This window comes from Argentina anserina, chromosome 7 (assembly GCF_933775445.1).
Source record: "Argentina anserina chromosome 7, drPotAnse1.1, whole genome shotgun sequence".
In the NCBI taxonomy this organism is placed as follows: domain Eukaryota; kingdom Viridiplantae; phylum Streptophyta; class Magnoliopsida; order Rosales; family Rosaceae; genus Argentina; species Argentina anserina.
The window spans coordinates 11206753-11225036 of NC_065878.1; the positions used below are offsets into that span (position 1 = coordinate 11206753).

At 37.4% G+C, this 18284-nt stretch overlaps 3 protein-coding genes across 8 annotated transcripts in view; all 3 read left to right on the forward strand.

The window, feature by feature from the left end:
- LOC126803036 (RGG repeats nuclear RNA binding protein A) overlaps positions 1 to 15287 on the forward strand; it is a 64788-nt gene extending 49501 nt beyond the window's left edge. For 2 of the 6 annotated variants that reach the window (XM_050530780.1, XM_050530781.1), the window contains exons 2-8: positions 12248 to 12478; positions 12933 to 13323; positions 13419 to 13484; positions 13615 to 13747; positions 14118 to 14273; positions 14357 to 14413; positions 14936 to 15286. In XM_050530780.1, coding sequence (XP_050386737.1) covers positions 12295 to 12478; positions 12933 to 13323; positions 13419 to 13484; positions 13615 to 13747; positions 14118 to 14273; positions 14357 to 14413; positions 14936 to 15118 — 1170 coding nt within the window. In that variant the 5' untranslated portion in view covers positions 12248 to 12294 and the 3' untranslated portion in view covers positions 15119 to 15286. Of the gene's footprint in view, positions 1 to 12247; positions 12479 to 12932; positions 13324 to 13418; positions 13485 to 13614; positions 13748 to 14117; positions 14274 to 14356; positions 14414 to 14935 lie in introns of all 6 variants that reach the window. The other 4 variants (XM_050530783.1, XM_050530778.1, XM_050530785.1 and 1 more) reach the window with 3 other exon arrangements.
- Positions 2066 to 2971, forward strand: LOC126803038 (uclacyanin-2). Its single transcript, XM_050530786.1, has 2 exons — positions 2066 to 2269; positions 2393 to 2971. Exons 1-2 carry the CDS (start codon positions 2113 to 2115, stop codon positions 2803 to 2805), a joined length of 570 nt encoding a protein of 189 aa, XP_050386743.1. The 5' UTR covers positions 2066 to 2112; the 3' UTR covers positions 2806 to 2971.
- On the forward strand, positions 3637 to 6525 carry LOC126803039 (protein mago nashi homolog). Its single transcript, XM_050530787.1, has 3 exons — positions 3637 to 3891; positions 5450 to 5626; positions 6198 to 6525. Exons 1-3 carry the CDS (start codon positions 3673 to 3675, stop codon positions 6255 to 6257), a joined length of 456 nt encoding a protein of 151 aa, XP_050386744.1. The 5' UTR covers positions 3637 to 3672; the 3' UTR covers positions 6258 to 6525.
- Positions 15288 to 18284: the final 2997 nt, after the last annotated feature.

An 18284-nucleotide genomic window follows, 5' to 3' on the forward strand; every position in this document is an offset into this window, starting at 1 on the left:
TTCATCATGCTCACCATTTGCCTTGTACTATAGAATCGATTGAGGAACTCCCGCTCCATTTGGTCCCAACTGTCAACATACTCCGGCTTTAAGTCTGTATATCACTCAAAGGCATTTCCCTTCAACGAGCGAACAAACTGCTTGATAAGTGATCGCCTTTTGTCCATGCGTTACGGCAAGTCTCCACAAAGTGGGCGACGTGTTGTTTTGGGTTCCCTTTACCTTCAAATTGTTGAAACTTTGGTGGCTGATACCCCAGCGGCATTCTTAAGTTGTCGATCCTCTTAGTGTAAGGTTTGGAGTAAGTGAGGGAGTCACGAGAAAGACCTCTATATTGAGCCCGAATTGAGTTGGTGATGATGTCCTGCAATTGCTGGAGTGATAAGGAACTAAGCGAGTCGCCATCGTTCTTGGACGTTTCTCCCTTTTCATTTACTTTGCTCCTGCCAGGTGACCCTTTGGTGAAGTTCTCAACATCGTGATCTTCTAACTTGCTATAAAGTTCAGCGATTTGCACGTCTTTTTCTTCAACTGTTCGGGTAAGCGTTTCAACCATCTTCAACAGATTGGAGAGTTACTCCTCGATTGTGGAGGTCCCCGTCACCAAGACCTGCGCATTGTCAGAAGAGGATTCATGCACCGTAGAATGAAATTTATCGCCATCTTCTTTGGGACTTCCATGGTATGATGTCGTGCTTGATTCGTCATCAAAGAAAACGTCTTTCAGGATATGACCATCACCATGAACGGATAGAAGAGATTGCTCCTTTGGCTCCTTCTGTTTTGACGTTTGCTTCTTCCCACTCTCAGAGGCATGCTCTATTGCTCCCAAGCTCTCCAATGTGATTACTGGTTGACGAGGCTTACTAGAAAGTGCCATAAATGTTGTGGGTTAAGCTCTAGCCACGCTCCGGGTGACAAAGGCAATCGGTTCACTCTTTGATTTGGAGGGTGTTTGTTTGGACTTCTTGACCGGCACGACCTCTCTGCTTAACCTCGCGGTTGTGGACTTGAATTTCGTCGATGGAACGGCTTGGTTGTTCTTGGAAGCCATCACACAAAGAATTTGAAAACTTCTTCAGAGAATGAGATGAGAGACCAAAAATGTCCTATTGGGCGTGCCAATTTGTAGAACGAGAATCTGAAAACAAATAAGAGTGCAGATACGTGTACAAATAAAATGTAATTTATTGATAATCAAGCGCGGGGTTACAATATTTGTGAACTCCTCTGATTCTATCTCCGTATGTAACTTGGCTCAAGGGTGACGTACACTTGATCTTGAGAATTTGAGTTTGATTTGGATTTGGATTTGATGAAGAACGATCGATTTGACAGCTTGATGATTCTTCGTGAATTTGAGTTTGGATATGGATTTGATGAAGAACGATCGATTTGGCAGCTTGATGATTCTTCGTAGACTTGGGAGACTTCGGGATTTCTCGAGAGTGATCTTGCTCAAGTGATTTTCTCTCTTCTTCTCAAGTTCATTCTCTTCATGTTTGAATGAGTATTTATAGTGTGAATGCTTCTATTTTATAGAATATTTTAATAACACTAAAATAATAAATTTATTTAATTATATAATTAAATTAATATATATTTTTTAATTAATTTAAAATTAATTATCCTTATAACTAAATCAAACAGATTCGACTTTGGAGCAAGAGAGGTAGAAAGAAAGTCACTGAATGCCTCATAATCTGTTCGAAGTCTCAATATTCTTCAATCAGTTCCACGAGGAATTATATATGTAGTAGGTAGAAAGAGCTGGCCGGAATTGAAAATACGTACTGAAAAAAGGGGTGGCGGTCTGGCAGGTAGAGTTCTATCTAGACCCCTTAATATTAAGGAAAGAGAGAACCACCAAGTCCACACACCAACTAATGCTAGTCTGTCTCTATGTATATAAATCTTTTTGTTTCAGAAAAAAGTGGTATTCTATGAACCTTAACAAAATAAACATGTCGTGGTAGGTGCATGACTTTTCCACTTCGCATTATATAATTGTTTTTGGCCTATATATTACATCTCCATGCTTATAGACACTTATCCCACATTCCCACTCTCTCCCTCTTTTCTCTGATCCGTGAAGCATTCTCAGATATAGAAATGGCCCTGGCAGTAGCTTTCCTTATACTCATCGTGGCAGCTCCGGCTGCTGTTTTTGGAGTTGAGCACACTGTTGGTGATACCAAGGGCTGGGAGTCAGGTGTAGATTATGCCGCTTGGGCCTCCGGCAAAACCTTCACCGTCGGCGACACTCTTGGTAATTAAACATCCTGAACCTCTCCAACTGTACTAAAATTTACGATCACCAACTTTCATACACGTACTTGTGCTCATCAGCTTCACATACTAATCATAAGAATGTTGCCATAAAATTTGCCAGTGTTCACCTTTGTCGGTAACCATGAGGTGGATGAGGTAACCTCAGCAAATTACAACAGCTGCAGTTCAAGTAATTCTATCGAGGACTATAGCGATAGCCCCGCAAAAATCACCCTCTCTAAAGCTGGTCCACGCTACTTCATATGCCCTACCCCAGGTCACTGTTCTGCTGGCATGAAGCTTACGGTCGATGTTGTAGCGGCTGGCACCCCAAGTACCACGCCGGCTCCACCCACCACCACGCCAACGACACCAACCACCACCCCAGCGCCACCAACCGCCACAACTCCTTCGAACAATGACTCGCCGCCTCCACCACCGCCACCACCCAATAACTCACCAGCGAGTAGTCTTCATATGAATTTGGTTGGGGTTCCACTTGTGCTAGCAACTTTGATTGCGTTTATGTGCTAGGGAGGAGGCAGTGCTATTCATTATGCTTTTGTTGTTGGACTCTTAATAATTTGACCATGTGCGTGGTGTAATTTGTTTTGTGTGAGCATACATGAAAGAGGGTAGAATCCTTTATGTTTATAAAATAATTATTGTTAACTCAAATTGAAATTGGAATCTTTTTTATGTTTTCAAATCTCATTCGTATATCAGAATGACATAATCTGAGTTGGCCCTCCATTATAAACCTGTGGTCTTTTAAGCTAGCCGGCCGGCCTCAATTCCCTTAAAAACTAGTTTCACAAAAGGTCTCAACATTTGGTCAGCCAATGATATATAGGATGAGGGTAGAGTGAAAGATATTGCACGAAGATGGACATAAGCACTCACACCTTCTCGAATAACGACTGAATTACATCAAATACACTTTGTAAGTACAAAAGGTAAATGACAACAAAATATAAAGATTGAGATCAATTTTTTTTTCCTTTTGAACTGGGATGGAACTCACACTAGTGGTGCACAGTAGAATTTTGAATGTTTTATAAACCCCATGTAGAGTAACAATTTGATACATAAAGAGTGAAAGAAATGACTTCGAATTGTCAGATCTTTAATATTAAAATTCATGTAGAGTAACAATTAGAATTTTGAATGTTTTGTACAATTGAACCCTACAAAAAGAATGTGCGTCAAATGAACCACTTGAGCAAGGATACCAGTTTAATTAAGAACATGGGAAAATCCATAAATTAGATACCCGTTTACAAATAACCCGACCCGGATCCTCGTAAAGAACCGACCCTTATATACCCCCCACTTCCTCTATACTTAGGCTAGTTCTTCACTCGCTCCATCGTTCTGAGAGAAGCAGAGAGAGTGAGAGGCATGGCCGGAGAAGAAGAAAACAGCGAGTTCTACCTTCGGTACTACGTGGGCCACAAGGGCAAGTTCGGCCACGAGTTCCTGGAGTTCGAGTTCCGACCCGACGGGAAGCTCCGCTACGCCAACAACTCCAACTACAAGAACGACACCATCATCCGCAAGGAGGTCTACGTCACCCCCGCCGTCGTCCGAGAGTGCCGCCGCATCATTACTGAGAGCGAGGTCCGTTTCTACTCCGGACCCTTCGCTATTTATATTTCTGATTAGGTTTTTTAGGGTTTATGAAATTTTTGTTGATTTAATTTTGTGGATTAGGGTTTGTGTTTGGTTAGGGGGATGTTTGATTTTGTTGGGTAGTGGAAAAGTTGAGATTTTGGCTTAGTATGAGCTCATGGGCACCATTGTCTTGGAGGCTAGTTTTGAATTTGGTTAGGGAGATCTTGAGGGGTTGCGTGTTGTTTTGATTTGTGAATGGAGAATTTGATAGGGTGGAGAAGAATTTGGTGCTAGTCAACTTTCGGGGTTTTGGGTTATTGTGGGGAGGCAGGGTGGAAGCAAGGAGTGTTAAATGTAATTTTGAATGAGATCTTTAGGGGGGGGGGGGGGGTTAGAGGATTAGAGGGTTTTTAATGGCTATTGATTTGTTATCTGTTAATATGAGGTTATTGTCTAAGTTATAGGCTTTGGATTGCTGTTACTATACCGTGTAATTTAAGGGATAAGGCCTGAGTGAGTTTGGATAAGATCTTTTAAATTGTGTTACTTGAGGAACATGTTTGCACTGCAGGAGATGGACTCTTTTATTTGTTAGGTTTATGGGAAAATAAGTTTGGTTTGTTTGGTAAAGATCTTTTAAGTTCCCTAGTTTGATGACCATGAATGCACTGCAGTCAATTGACTATTTTAATTTTGTAAGTTGATATATGTTTTTCTATATAGTATGGAAAAATATAGGTTCTACTGTTCCACGCTTATTGAATGAGATTTTTTTAATATATTATGGATTGTGGAAAACTGGAAGGATCATTGTGAATTGGAATGATAAGGACATGTTTTTTTAACTGTTGATTTCCAACTCATGTGGATGCTACTTGCAGATGAACACTGCACATGAAAGCCACAAAAGTTACCATCCTTGTGGTTAAGTAGTTCCGATGGCCCATTAAATTCATTTTGAGATTGTGAATTTGCTTACATCTGTATGATGAAATACAATTTGAGTAGTTGCTCCCGCTATTATTTTTTTGTCTTGAGAAACCTTTCAAAAAGATGAGATTTTTGTGGGTATAATAACAAAGTTAAAAGTGACACAAGTAAGATAATCATACTTTTATTGGGGGCTTTATCCTTGACCTGTATAGAGAATGCTCACAATTTATAATGAAGTTAATTTCCTACACCTGAAAACCCCTAAACATTTAGATACTCTCTTTTCTACAATTCATTTTGGCCAAAGGTTTCTGTATTGTTTTCACTGTCATTTTTATATTCATATTGGCTTCGGGATTTTCTTTTCCAAAAAACTTATCTTCCCAAATGATTTACTAATTGTATTGTTGCTGAGAAATGGTGGAAGATTAGAAGATTAGATTAGTTGTATTCCTGGACTGTTGTCATCACTTAATCGTTGGTTGATTATTCCTGCAAATTGGTTGAATCTGTGAACTTACTTTTTCTAAGATTTGATCATGGCTGTGAGTGGTTTGTCATTGTACTATGTCTCATACAGTATCCCTGTCGCCTGGCTTTTCTAATTGGGTGCATCTTTGCCTTTGTTTAGATCATGAAAGAGGATGATCAGAACTGGCCTGAACCTGACCGTATTGGACGGCAGGAGCTTGAGATTGTAATGGGGAACGAGCATATCTCCTTCACTACTTCAAAGATTGGATCCCTCGTTGATGTCCAGGGGAGTAAAGATCCTGAAGGTCTTCGCATCTTTTATTATCTTGTTCAGGTCAGTTAATACTCCTTTTATGATTTTAGAATATGTTTTTCTTTCTCCTGAATTATATTGGATATGCGGTCTTAGCATCTTTTATTATCTTATTCAGGTCAGTTAATACTCCTTTTATGATTTTAGAATATGTTTTTCTTTCTCCTGAATTATATTGGATATGCATGGCAACCATTTAGTATTAGTTGGCAGTCTTGTCCAACATAGCATATTAATATTTGTAAGCTACTGCTGCACTATTTGACTTTGTTCTATAGAATTGTTGCCTTGAGAGTTGTTTCAAATCTAAAGTTCAATGTCGTAAGGTTTGCTTATTGAGCCGGATGTACCTTTTCATGGTAAATGTGAATCGCTTTTCTGGGGAGAATAATATATGGTAGCTCCCCAATTGCTGCATGGATAAGTCCATTGTGGAACTTCTATTTCCGAGATGAGACATTGTAGTTATCTCAGCATGTCAACATGATTTATTTTACGGCTGGGTTGTGGATCTGTGTTGTTCATGTGTTGTGACAACAGTGAACATCATCACTAATGGATCTCTTTTTTATACTGTTTTTATGTGTTTCAGGATCTGAAGTGCTTTGTGTTCTCGCTCATCTCGCTTCACTTCAAGATCAAGCCTATATGAGTTGACCACCACAAGTTGTTGCATTCCACCATTGTGTATGCTTTTAGATAGAGTTGACTTTCCATGTAGGCAAATCATTTGACAGTTGCAACTTTTTGTTATTTAGATTTGGATGATTATGGGAGTGCTTGGTGAATTTCGGAATGTCTGCAAAACAGAATGCTTCTATGTGTTGCAAGATGCTCCAGTTTTTCAGTATTTGTGGTCGAGGTGGTTCATTCGTTCATGTTGTTGGCCGCTCATATTAAACATTCATAACATTGTCAGATATTTTTCAATTCCTGTTTCTAAATCACTAGCTACTGTCAAGTTAATATTAGATGCAATTGAACTGTACTTTTAAAAGGAACTCTCCGTGAGGAATCCTAAGTCCAGGACTTCTAAATTGAGCCACCAGATTTCATGTAGGACTAGATTGAGATAAACTATCACTCACCTTTATTACTCGTTATTTCACGTCTTCACCATATAATTTTCCCTTCTGTTTTTCTTTCCCCTAAATTCCTCTCGATATCTTCATCTTCCTAGTGATGAAAGAGGCATAGGTCAGCCAAACAGATTTTTCTGTTTTTGATCCCTAGCCTGATTTTACTTCTACTTAATCTCACCCCTCGTCTCCGCCTTGGCTCATTTTACATTTCATGATTATGCATGCATCCGTGAATAAAAATCGGAATTCACTTAATTCAGGCCTTCAGGGTCAGTTCCTCAGCTCCTTTCATCACCAAGAATTTGTATTTGGCTCGAGTTTGCTTAGTTCATATATCAAAGTTTATGCCCTTTGGTGTTTTAGCTCTAATGATAAAACCAACCCTTCCATGTTGAATAGGAGCATCAAAATATATTTTACAAAACCAGGATCAGATGCCATTTAAACACATGAATTCGAGAAGCATTAGACTTAGGATGTAGGACATTCATCGGCAGGTAAAAGAGACCGCAATATAATAACACTGGTGGCAGTAATTGTGAGTTTGAAAATCAGTTTGTTTCTAGAATGTGATATAGCCGAAGCTAGTATAATTAGGGAGCTTCAATTTATACTCCTAATTCTACGATTCACTCCTCTATACTCTGTAGGTACTCTAAATTTTGTCCTTACCTAATTTTAGTCTTTTTATAAGAATTTTAACTAAATGAGGAAAGATGGAGTGTAGATTACAATTTTGGGAGTGTAAATTTCTAGAATAATTGGTACTTACCATATGTCCAAGTTTGCATGCAACATACTATCTTAGGATCATACTATAATAAGTATCATGCCTCTTGAGGCAGAGATACGAAGTGAGATTTCTCAATCAATTCTTATTCAGTGATGAACTATCTACATAGATGCATCAAATGTCGAGGCTTGAGCTGGAAGGTAGGATATGAACTTGTAGACACATGAAATTTAATGAAGTAAATTATCTTTGTTAAATGATTAAATTGACCAAGAGCCCGACAAATTGCACACGTGGCCCAAAAGTCAACAAAGTTGGTGCAGATCCAAATAAAACTCGTGCCAGCACATAAACGGATGATCGTAATCGAAGCTACGTGATTCCAACTTTAATTGGAAATTGAATGTCATTGACGATCGAAATGGTAATCAGACATTTGATTAAATTAATAAATTTTCTTAACGGTTATAATTAAGTCAATTATTTTCTGATTAATTTAGTTATGAGAATAACTAATTTTAAATTAATAAGAAAATAATATTGATTTAATTATACAATTAAAGAAATTTATTATTTTAAATGTCATTAAAATATTCTATAAAATAGAAACTTTGACACTATAAATAGCTCTTCAACATGAAGAGAATGAGGGAATTTTGGTGACTTGGAGAAGAAGGAGAAAAATCACTTGAGCAAGATCACTCTCGACAAATCCCGAAGTCTCTCAAGTCCACGAAGAATCATCAAGCGGCCAAATCGCTCGTTCTTCATCAAATCCAAATCCAAACTCAAGTCTACGAAGAATCGTCAAGCCACTAAATCGCTCGTTTTTCATCAAATCCAAATCCAAACTCAAGTCCACGAAGAATCATCAAGCGGCCAAATCGCTCGTTCTTCATCAAATCCAAATCAAACTCAAATTCTCAAGATCAAGTGCACATCACCCTTGAGCCAAGTCATACACAGAGATAGAATCAGAGGAGTTCACAAAGATTGTAACCCCGCGCTTGATATTCAATAAATTACATTTATTTATACACGTGTATGCATTCTCTTATTAGTTTTCATATTATCGTTCTACAGAACTTTCACATTAACGTTCATGAAGCACTTCAAAGAAATCTTACGTTAACCTGTTTCATGAGCGCAAACGCTAGTGTCAACTTCAAGTGAGAGTCTAGCAGTTTCAGTCGTTCACAACAGTGATCATGCATTGGAGCTATAAGCTCTTGTGTGGATCAGGTCATAAGCTCACCTCATTTGCTTAGTGTTCACGAAAAACAATGGTGTGAGTTCAACAGGGTAATTTTCGAAGCTTCCCCGATAATAAATCTCCGAGCTCTCAGCTTCCGAAAAAAATATTGTGAGATTTCCTCAGTCAATGCTTATTCAGCTATTGAAAGTGTGAATTACAACAAAGTTTTGCAAACATTGGAAATAATTTTCATAGTAAAAACCAGGATAACCTTTGTTAGAGACCCATGTATCTCTGGATCGATGTTCCTCTTCTAACATAGATCCATTGATGATAATTTGTTTGTTCAGTTTTTTCACCACAAGAAAACCCCAATCCTGAGGTAGATTTTGTTGCTATAGCTTGAAGCACTTAATACATGTAGAGTAAATTAGCAGGACGTCTATGCTTCTATTCGATCTAAAGTCCGAACTAAAGATAATATCTTGAATGAATTTGCATGAAATTTATGTTGTATGAAAAATTCCATGACTCTCAAGCAACTTGCAGATCGATGCAGATAGCTTTCAAGTGAAGCGATTCTTGCTCTATCATCTCTTTCTAGCTTTCTGGTCATCTTATTTCTCAAGGGTTTCAAAAAAAAATTTGGAGATAATGAAAACTGTTTAGGATTTAGCTAGGTTTGTGATATAATTTCACAAAATTCTTTTATACTCATAATTTTGATATTCATCCATGTTGACATTAGTTTCGACCATTATATTATTACTTTTAATGACAATCAACGGTCTTTATATTGTCAATCGTCAAAATACCAATACTTTGAGCATGTAAGACGTTGCTACAATTTCAATCCAATGTAATTGGAAAAAAAATATAACAGACTACTAATAAGTACTAGACAACAATTTGATTTATAAAAAACTCACTTTGTAATTTGATAAAATAAATTAGAACTAAAATGTACAAATAAGGACAATAGAATGACAAGCTGTCACATGTCATATGATATTTACTTTTTTGTCTCTTTTTAGTCCATCACATTTAAGATCATTCAAAATTTATTCTCACTACCACATATCACATCTACATGTGTACCTACTACTGTCGACTAAAAAGCTACTTGTTACTCTCAATTGAGAAATAAACTGCTATTGTCGATTATGAAACTAACGGTTACTATTTTATTAAGCAACCTTGCCGACTTGAAAGGTGTTGTTGTTGACTAGAGAATGTACCTGCTACTGTCCACTATAGATCTAATTGCTACTATCAACTGGAAAACTAACTGTTACTGTGGTTTTTGGTGAGCAAAATTCAAAATTTCAAAATTTCTCTAAACACATGCAATATGGTACTTAAATGAAAACCCATGACGTAAGAAACAACTTTATATATTGGCTTACTTTCAAATTGTTGTGGTTTGGCCGAAAAACTTAAATTTGCCTGAAAAAAAAAACTAAAAAAATGAGAAGAGAGAAACTTGTTAGATCTTGGAGTAATAGCTTGGTAATTTTTCACAAAAATAATGGTTTTTTAGACATTTTTGCATTAATTACTTAAACAGTTTTGGTCAACTTATTTTTGGGCTTGGATTTATATTCTAATTTGTATAAGAAATATAAAAAGTGAGTTTTTAGTTAATTTAAATATTATCTAATATTATTAAGTAATTTTCTATAATAAAAAAATTACATAGTTACCTATTAGTACACTTTTTGGGCTATATATTACTCAAGACTAGTTGTGTTTTTGTTTTTCCCATACGCAAACCCCCGTCAACTACTTCCGTCAGTTCCGTAATATTAATTAAGTAATGACATTATATATGAAAGACATACAAATGCAATATAATACTTTAAATGCTATTGGGTGCAGAATCAACCAAAATAATCACATTTTAGTATTGAGGGATTTTTCAAGAAATTATATCATATCATGAAGAAAAAAAGAGAGCAAATCATGCATCTCTAATGCCACTATCTTAAATAAGAACACTAAAGTGACTAAACCATCAATTAAAGGCAAAAAAACCATGAATGTGTTGGCATCTTGAACCATTGACTCTCAATAAGGCATAAGCTACTGAACTACAATAATTTTAATGATTTTTCTGTAAATGAAACAATATGAGCCAAACAAATGGAAATAATGCACCTCTTATGCCTCACAGCCTTAATAACAGTTTACCATCAATTAATGACAAAAACTCATGAATACCAACAAATTCTAAACCATTGACCCTCAATAAACTACTAAACATCAAATAAGATTAGTGATTTTTTTTATAATTATACCATATGATGCAAAAAGAACTTAAAATAATGGACATATAATGCCACTGAGCCTTAATAACAACATCAAACAACGAATGAAGGCAAAACAAATAAAATTACTTACCGATAATCCTACTAAGCCTCATATCCCAACCTTGTCCACTCCGCACAATTCTATTGCCACTGAGCAGAGGTCGGTGGGACCAAAAAAATCATCATCGGAACTGGCTCTAAATACCAATTTATGGGATCAAACTATATCGAAGGAAATGAAAGCAATAAATTAAAGAAATAATTTACATGATATTCATATTCTTCAATCCCATCTTACAAGGCGCTCAAGGGAGACTACTCATTCTCCAAAGAAATTGCTTATGAGAAATTGAGAATACCCTCACTAATACTCATAATGATGCTCTTTTGAAACATTTGAAGATACTTGAATTACCTTCCAAATTACTCCAAAGTTGGAATTGATTGAGCGACCTGATGGTATTTTTTGCTCAAGCTCCAAGCACTCTTTGCTACTGTGGAATTGGTGCCAAAGAAACGTGGTCCAAGTCGTCTGCCGGGTCAAAAGAACAAAAAACCGCCACAACCAAAGCCGATCTTAGGTGACCAAGTGCTTACGTACATCTTTGATGGAAAACCTCCAACCCCTTATGCCAAGGGGAAGGAGGAAGTCTAGTTTTTTTTTCTTAGTCGCTTTGGCCTTGTAAGCTTTTGTTTTGGGGTCAGCCTTTTTGTTTTTATGTTGGTTTTGTTTCTTTGTATTTTATTTCAAACTTCTTTACTTTGTTTGCTTGTTTGTTGTTTTTGTCGATGTTGGCATCGGTCTTAGTTCATTTATATTGGGTGAACGTGTTTAGATAGATGATATATCCTATATATCACTTTGGTGTTATGCCATGAAGTTCTGTCTATCATGAAATAAGTGATAATTGGTGGATATGTAATAATTTTCTTGGCTTGAGTTTGCATTGATGAATAAAATTTCAGTTAAAAAAAAAATCTCATCTTACAAGAAAGGAAAGTTGGCCTCTTGGCGAGGGTGACTGCTCATTTACCGTATGATCCGACCCGGGCCCATTATAATATAGTCCGAAAGGCAAACATCCAGTAAAAAGACACACGAGACATTAGCCCATATAAATAGGGAATTACAGAAGATTAGTCCCAACACTCCCCTACTCACCTTCTCTGTTCTACTCTTGCGGCTAGGGTTTATCTATCTCTCTCTCTCTCTCTCTCTCTCTCTCTCAAACCCCAGAAGCAAAAGCATCAATCTTTCAGATCGATTTCAGTCCCTTAACTCTTTAAAACCCCAACGTATCAATGGAATTGTTATTGAGCTAGGTAGTCAGAATCTCAGGAAGGATATTTTGGGTATTTTAGGTGAGAACATGGCGAGCCTCAACCCCTTTGATTTGTTGGGCGACGATGACGCCGAGGACCCATCGCTGCTCGTGGCCGCTCAGCAACAGAAGCTTGCTGCCGCCGGGCCCAAGAAAGCCCAGCCCACCAAGCCCGGCGTGGATACCAAGCCGGCTAAGCTGCCTTCCAAGCCTGCACCTCCTACTCAGGCTGGTGAGTTCTTCTCTTGAGGCTATTGGGATTCTTTAATATGCTGCGAGTTGTTGTGATTGGGTTCTTGTTGATTGAAAGCTTGTGTCTTTGAGATTTGAGTTTTGTTGTTGTGGTTTTCCAATGAAATATATGGTGGACTTTGTATTTCTTTTGGTAAATTTGAATAGTGAGATTCTGCAATTCATTTGAGATATTTAATGAACATTTGAATGAGATGATGTTCCTGCTTTAGTTTGATTGTAAGATGCTCTTGAAGATAACTGGTTAACACTTGTTTTGATTGTTCTTGTCCTTACTGTTTTGTTAAACACTTGGTTTTCACTTTCACCAAGTTATATATCTTCGGAAAAAAGGGTCTCCTTTTTTTTTATCTTAATGAAACTGTGTTTCGTGAAAAGTTTTTATTTGGAGTTTAATTGGCTTACTAATTGGATATTGCTTTCTTTTGGTGCAGTGAGGGAATCAAAGAATGAAGCTAATCGAGGTGGCCGTGGTGGTGGACGTGGATATGGATACGGGCGTGGCCGTGGAGGTGGCGGCTACAATCGTGATTCAGCCATTAATGAGAACAACAGTGGGTACAATCGGGACTCAGTCCCTGCTGGTCAGGGTGCTTTCGAGGATGCACCTAAAAGGCGGTTCTCTGGTGGAGACGGTGATGGAAGGCCATCTGAAAGGCGTGGTTATGGGGGAGATGGTGAGGGGAAAACTACTGAAAGGCGCAGCTATGGTGGACCTCGTGGCTCTTACCATGGTGGCCGCCGTGGTGGCTTTGGTAATGGTGAAGTTGGTGATGAGGAGCGCCCGCGGAGAAACTTTGATCGTCGTAGTGGGACTGGACGCGGGTATATACAATTTTAGCTATTCATATTAAAGTATGCTACATCTGTAATGTATTAAACATGCAATATATTCACCACCTCTCTTATTCTGTGTACAGAAATGAACTCAAACGTGAAGGTTCTGGTCGTGGAAACTGGGGATCACAAACTGATGAACTTCCTGAGTAAGTATTCTTGAATTATCTTTATTTTTTTTAGACCTCTTTCTATAACCTCCTTTCATTTGGTTCTTTATGTGCCTTATTTTTTTGTTAGTTTGTTCTTATTATTTGGTTTTCATCTCTTAATAATTAGGGTGACTGAAGAGGGAGTCGATGCAACTGAACAGAATGTGGGTGATGAGAAGCCTGTGGGGGAGGTGGATGCAGCAGATGGCAGCAAAGATACTACTGCTAAGGAACCTGACGAAAAGGAACCTGAGGAGAAGGTGAGTTATCAAAGTAAACATATATCCTGAATTACTATCTGGTGGTTTTATTCTCGGATGGTTACCTTTGATATTAGAAATGCTAAAACCCTATGGTATATGGATAGATAGTCTGCACCAGATAAAAAATATTTATCATGTATTAGTTAAAAATGATACGAGAATTCATAATTAGGTTGATATTTGTTGAAATGATCAAAATGCATGTGGCTGTACCGTCTATCAATTGTATTGCTGGATGAATTTTTCTTCTGCTGCAGAAATTTCTGGCAGGCACTCTTGTATAGTTTATTTACAACTATCTCTAGTGAATGCATTGATGCAACACAGAGATTCTGACTCCAGTTTCTTATTTTGCATTCTTGAATAGGAAATGACACTTGAGGAGTATGAGAAGGTGCTTGAAGAGAAAAGAAAGGCCCTTCAGGCACTTAAGACTGAAGAGAGAAAGGTTGATACCAAGGAATTTGAATCTCTGCAACAGCTTTCAAACAAGAAAGGAAATGATGATATCTTCATTAAATTGGTGAGATGTCGGTCTCCTAGTTCATCTTAAACTTGTCATCAACTTATTATCTAACAGTGCTACTTGGATTTTTTCCTTTACAGGGATCCGATAAGGACAAGAAGAAAGAATCTGCTGAGAAGGAAGAAAAGGCCAAAAAGGTACTACTGCTAACGATATCTGTAATTGATATGCTCTATTGATTTGTTTTGATTTTGTGGATATTTAGGAACTCTTTCCAAATAATTTTGTTACCACTGCAAGTGGACCTGTACAATTGCAACCCAGTTTGACCTTATTTCATTTGGATTAATGGCGTTTGTGCAAAACATTGTATTATGCTGCTTTTTTGTTACTATTGTTATTATCGAGTGATCTTTATCTGAACATCATGGCAGTTTATTTGGTTTAGGAATATATACTTGAAACGTCAGGAAAATTTTCTTTTTGAAAACAGTGATAAAAATTTTACATTTGTGGTTCCTTGTCGTATTTCTTCTGCTTGAAGTTTTTATTGTCATACCCTTGGGTTTTAAGTTGCTTGTGTTATGTGCATGTCTTTTTGAATATAATACGGCAATATAGATGTCTTGTAGTATCAACATTTGGCTGTGGTATCGCAGAATTTTCCACCTTTTCTTATCCTGGTTGCTTCTAAATTGCTATGTTGTGTTTCATTTCAGTCCGTCAGCATCAATGAGTTTTTGAAGCCAGCTGAAGGAGAAAGGTTCTCTTACCCATCTCGTGGTCGTGACCGTGGTGGTCGTGCTTTCAGAGGGGGGCCTAGCAGCAACTACTCCCGAAGCAGCGTGAAAGCCCCACCAATTGAAGATCCTTCTCACTATCCGACCTTGGGTGTCAAGTAAGATAGTGGGGGACCTTCAGTCCTGATGGCATTTGATTTTTGGGTTAATTTCCTTCTGAAACATTGGATTTCTTCTGTTAATTTTTGTTAGAAAACGTATGACTTAATTGTTAATTTCAGTCGGTTCGTACGTTCTCATGTAGTTGTATTCCCCCCCCCCCTCTTTATGCTTGTTTTTGTGACACTTGGATCATATGAAATGCCAGTTGGGTCATATATTTCAATACACGTTCAATCAGTAAAAGTAAAATAGTTTTAAGAATTTTGCGTCGACAATACGACAAAATTAATGGCTGCCGTACGGCAACCGTGAGACTTCTGAAAGCTATTTTGGGTTAGAAGTGAGTCCGGCTATTTTGATTCTTTAATGACTTAGTGCGTGCTGACCATGCCTCAAAAATAAGACAAAGTATGAGTATTTTCATCATACAATTCATGTTTAAGGTCTGTTTATATAAATCGCAATCACATATTGAAAGATTAATCAATAAAAGATGAATGAAAATCCTAAAAACTTCAGTGTTTCAAACTGCTCTGGGTGCTGGTTTAGTAGGCTACACTTCGAATTTGGAGCTGAAATTTAAACACACTTTTCTGACATATGAGCGGAGTTATTCTCAAAATCCGGAGGTGATCAAAGGTCGAGAAGGCAGTGAACCGGCAGCAAAACTAGATTTTCCAGCAGCCGGTTCAAGGACTTTTCAGCTAGTTGCGGTGATGAGACTAGTGGCGTTGGATTTGTCTTGTCTAGTACCTTAACTCATCTACAGGGTGTGACCATTAAAGCTCGTACTAAAATCAAAATCCATGAAAAACGAATTTGATTTAGGGTTTTGCACAAAATATCAGGGGATATATTGTTTTTTTAAAGGAGATATCAGATATATTGGAGATATATCAGAGATATTGGAAAAACAATATCGTTCATCTTCCGAAATTATTTATTTATTTATTATTGAATTACATACAAACAAATACAATTATTAATTTTCTCTAGTACCCAAAAAAGGTTTTAGGTGCTTGAAAAGATGCAAGTTGGTCAACAAAACTACAATACTCTGCCCAAGACATACGAGCCGTATAGTACAAATTGTAATGGTTAACATGATAGTCATATATATTTTTTGAGCTACCAACAGTTTCTCTGAGAATGAGATAGTAAGAATGAAACCAACTCAATAATTAATCATAAATGTCTCCAAACTGACCATAATTGTAAATAAGATGACCTGATTGATAGTTGACTTCATGTGATTCGTTTGACATCCCACTGTTCTCTGTGCCTAAACTGATAGAATCAAAACTTAAGCCAACTGAACTAACATCAGATGAAATACTTTGATCATCAATGACTCCTCTTGTCGTCCTCCCGTACATATTTTGCTATTGCGCACCATGACCGCCTGCTCTAGATCTATGATTCTCATCTTGGGTAGCATGATCAAAATTACTTTCACAAGTAAACTGCTCAAATCCTCCACCTACATAAGATTTGTCCATATTCAAACCTTGTATCTCCACTACCTTGTCGACTTCCACAACTACCAGCACCATTACCACCACCACCACCACCACATCATCACTATCTGAACTATATGGAGTTGCTACACCGCTCCACACACTAGTATTATCATAATCATTTCTCAGGTCTCTAACTTCATCAGATAATACATTGTTTACATCAATTCCAAAATTAGTTGCATTTTTTACGACATGTGGAAGAGGGTTGTCATTTTCATCATCGAGATGTGCAGCCATAATCCAATCATGAAGAGGATCAATGTCATTATAAAGTGGTTCAATAGCAACATGAAGTAGATCGATATAGTTGTTTTTATTGATCACATTATCGTTTGCTCGTTTATCACGTAGTCGTAACAGTACACGAGTTTTTCCAACTTCATGAGACTACGTTGTGACCCTTTATTTTAGATTCTCTCAATGTCAAAGAGAGCACTAGTCACTGGTATAGCTTGATTTTTAAGAGTTAAGACTCAAGTCTTCACTCCTCATATTTTATGAAAAATTAAAAATTAGTTGATTGAATGACTACTCTTCTAGTCTTATTTTTTTATATCCCTCGAGGTGATTAATTAATCAAAACTCCAGGTCAAGAAGAGTCCGAGACATCCTCAAGTTGAGTTAATTTTTTTAAGTTAATTTTTTAGACATTTCTCTAAAATATCAAAGATATATGGGATATATCGTAAATATCGGAGAAATATCGAAGATATTTTATGTTATTGGAGAAATATCGCAGCTACGGGAAAAAAATAAGATATTTACCCCTAAAATATATCGTTTTTTTTTTTTAAAATGAAGATATCAGAGGATATATCTGAAATATCAAGAAGATTTAATACCTTGATTTTGTAAGGCAAAGTGCAGCGTGGCCACGAAAGGCGCCACTACTATGTGCGAAGCTCCCAACAGTAGTGCCTAAGGAGGAGGACGAAGAGAGGGTTCCTCAACTATATAGAGCATGAGTCCCGTTCACATGGTCAACAAATGACTAGAGAACGTATGGTTAACTACCGTTGGATCATACAATCTAAGAGCTCAGATTTAATGAGTTTTTATTTGATAAACTTTATTTTTTAATGACTCGAAACATTTACGTCTTCTCCTACAATTGATAAAACAAAATCCAGCCATCCTCTTCTTCTTCGTTCGATTACAGGCGTCCTTCTCTTGATATCTCCACTCTCCACCCTTTTCTCTCAATCCCCAAAGTAGCCAGCAGAACCCAGTCTCTAATTAGACTGAAGACCAAAGAATTCGCCTCCGTAGTCACCGTCGCAGCCGACCAAAACACCATGATATCTACCTCCTATTTGCAGGTCTCAATTCTCACCTTAGCCCCATTCAATCTCAAATTATATCCCCTCCCACTTTTTGGTAGCTAATTTTCCTCCCAGGAACCCAATCTTCAATTTTGATATAATCCAAAGCTCCATTCTTTGTGGAGATGCTCTTGCTTCTTCCGCCGTTCCTCGTATAAGCTTGAGTTGTTTCGGCTGTAAGTTTGGTATTTTGGCTCCAATGGATGTTGGCTGCTCAAAATTTACCAACTCTCAGACCCTTTTGCTACTCTATCTCAATGGAAGTTCATGATAACTATGAAGTTGCTCCTCTACCAATCTGGAAAGAGAATTGGGATTCTGACT

Bases quoted from the DNA above. Each gene is read 5' to 3' on its own strand.
- LOC126803038 (XM_050530786.1), top strand. From the start codon at position 2,113: ATGGCCCTGGCAGTAGCTTTCCTTATACTCATCGTGGCAGCTCCGGCT. The intron at 2,270-2,392 runs GTAATTAAACAT...AAAATTTGCCAG, and splicing joins CACCGTCGGCGACACTCTTG to TGTTCACCTTTGTCGGTAAC.
- LOC126803039 (XM_050530787.1), top strand. From the start codon at position 3,673: ATGGCCGGAGAAGAAGAAAACAGCGAGTTCTACCTTCGGTACTACGTG. The intron at 3,892-5,449 runs GTCCGTTTCTAC...GCCTTTGTTTAG, and splicing joins GCATCATTACTGAGAGCGAG to ATCATGAAAGAGGATGATCA. The intron at 5,627-6,197 runs GTCAGTTAATAC...TATGTGTTTCAG, and splicing joins TCTTTTATTATCTTGTTCAG to GATCTGAAGTGCTTTGTGTT.